The following is a 1,689-nucleotide window of genomic DNA, read 5'->3' on the forward strand; positions in this document are numbered from 1 at the left end:
AATCTCTACAGTTTAGATCATTTAGTAGGCTGGCTATCTCGACCCCCTCTTTCAGAAACGACCCGGGCTGAATGGGACACAACAGCCCAGCAGAAAAACAGAGACACAAGGATTTAGAAGAAAGAACAAAAAAGAATAAATAAAAAGACCCCTCTATCCGTGAATCGAACATATGTCTTTTCCGCACATCAGCGAACTGTGCTCTTACTCTTTCATTAAAGTAGGGGTTAATAAGCCCCCATCGACACAATTCAAATTCGGCTGAAGCATTACATAGTATTATACAAATTGTATCTCTCCGCCTGAGTTGGCCCTGCCAGGCAAAGTCGAGGCAGCCTGCCTCCTAGATCTTCTGTCCATGAAGACAGAAAACATCTACAAATACATGTCTAATTAATAATTTAATTTAATTTACAATCCATACCCCTGTGTGTCCACAGAGGAATTTCCCATTTCTCATACAAAGTGACTGAATTACCTTAGCGTCCTCTCTGATGTAACAAGAGTACTCATCAAATTCTTCCTTTTTTTTACGTTCGCAGAGACAGATTCTGGGGAGGACACGAAACGCTAGGACAGCAGTGACGTGCCGACACCGAAACCAACATCCCCACAGGGCACGGCACACGGCCGTCTCGTGGACCTCATATAGCCGTAACGACACCGACACTACTGGAAGAAAATAATATTCTGTGGTGCATAATAATGATATAATAATAAGGAGATTTTTTTTTTCATGACCAGAAGTTATTACTGTGCACAGTCCGACTGAATATTCATCATGAATATTGGGACCTTCTCACCAAAGAAAGGAACATAGGTACATGATTTTGTGAAACACAGGAAGGATTCTCACGAACAGTCAGGGCTCTTTGCAAAAGAAAGGAACATGGTTTTGTGAAACACAGGAAGGATTCTCACGAACAGTCAGGGCTCTTTGCAAAAGAAAGGAACATGGTTTTGTGAAGGATTATAACAAACTTCTCTACTACAACAATGGTTTTGTGAAGGATTATAACAAACTTCTCTACTACAACAATGGTTTTGTGAAGGATTACAACAAACTTCTCTACTACAACACAGACACTCGACAAATATGGAGCGAGTCCGAGCATCCTTCAGCAGCAGCAGCAGCACCGGCAGCATCGCCGGCCTCAACGCAACAGCAACCACAACCACCACTACGACAGCAGCGACAAACGTCAGCAGCGTTCAGGACGCCGGCGGTGGAAGCGGAGACAGTGGGAGCGGCAGTTCCACGCTGTTCTTCTGCCGCCTGTGTCAGTCCGTGTACCGCCAGCCCAAGATCCTGCCGTGCCTGCATAGCTTCTGCCGCCAGTGTCTGCTGGGCGCGGTGTCGCACTCTCCCTCCGCCGGCGGCACGCGCCTCACGTGTCCTGTGTGCGGCCACTCCGCGCCACTGCCGCCGGCGGGGATCCCGGGTCTGCCGGACAACGGCCTGCTGGCCAGACTGTGCCACGAGTACGTCACCGAGGTCAAGAGCAACCTGGAGGCGCGCTCCCTGAGCCCGCGCGGCGGTTCGGCGGAAGCCGGCGGAGAATTCAACGCGCTGAGGACGAGGCTGAGCGAGGAGTTGGCGCACCCGAAGTTCTCTCCGGGCAACAAGGACTCCTCAAGTCAGGCCGGCAGCGAAAGGTGAGTTGTTGTTGTTGTTGTTGTTGTTTTTCT

At 49.4% G+C, this 1,689-nt stretch overlaps 1 protein-coding gene across 1 annotated transcript in view; it reads left to right on the forward strand.

Annotated features, from left to right (window-relative positions):
* Positions 1–1,689, forward strand: part of LOC101859298 (mucin-5AC) — a gene marked incomplete in the record, with an annotated part of 32,473 nt that overhangs the window by 21,728 nt on the left and 9,056 nt on the right. Inside the window, 2 exon segments of the mRNA XM_013090503.2 lie at positions 543–820; positions 886–1,656. Of these exon segments, the coding sequence (XP_012945957.1) occupies positions 1,097–1,656 (560 nt within the window).

This window comes from Aplysia californica, unplaced genomic scaffold, assembly GCF_000002075.1.
Source record: "Aplysia californica isolate F4 #8 unplaced genomic scaffold, AplCal3.0 scaffold01309, whole genome shotgun sequence".
Taxonomy (NCBI): domain Eukaryota; kingdom Metazoa; phylum Mollusca; class Gastropoda; order Aplysiida; family Aplysiidae; genus Aplysia; species Aplysia californica.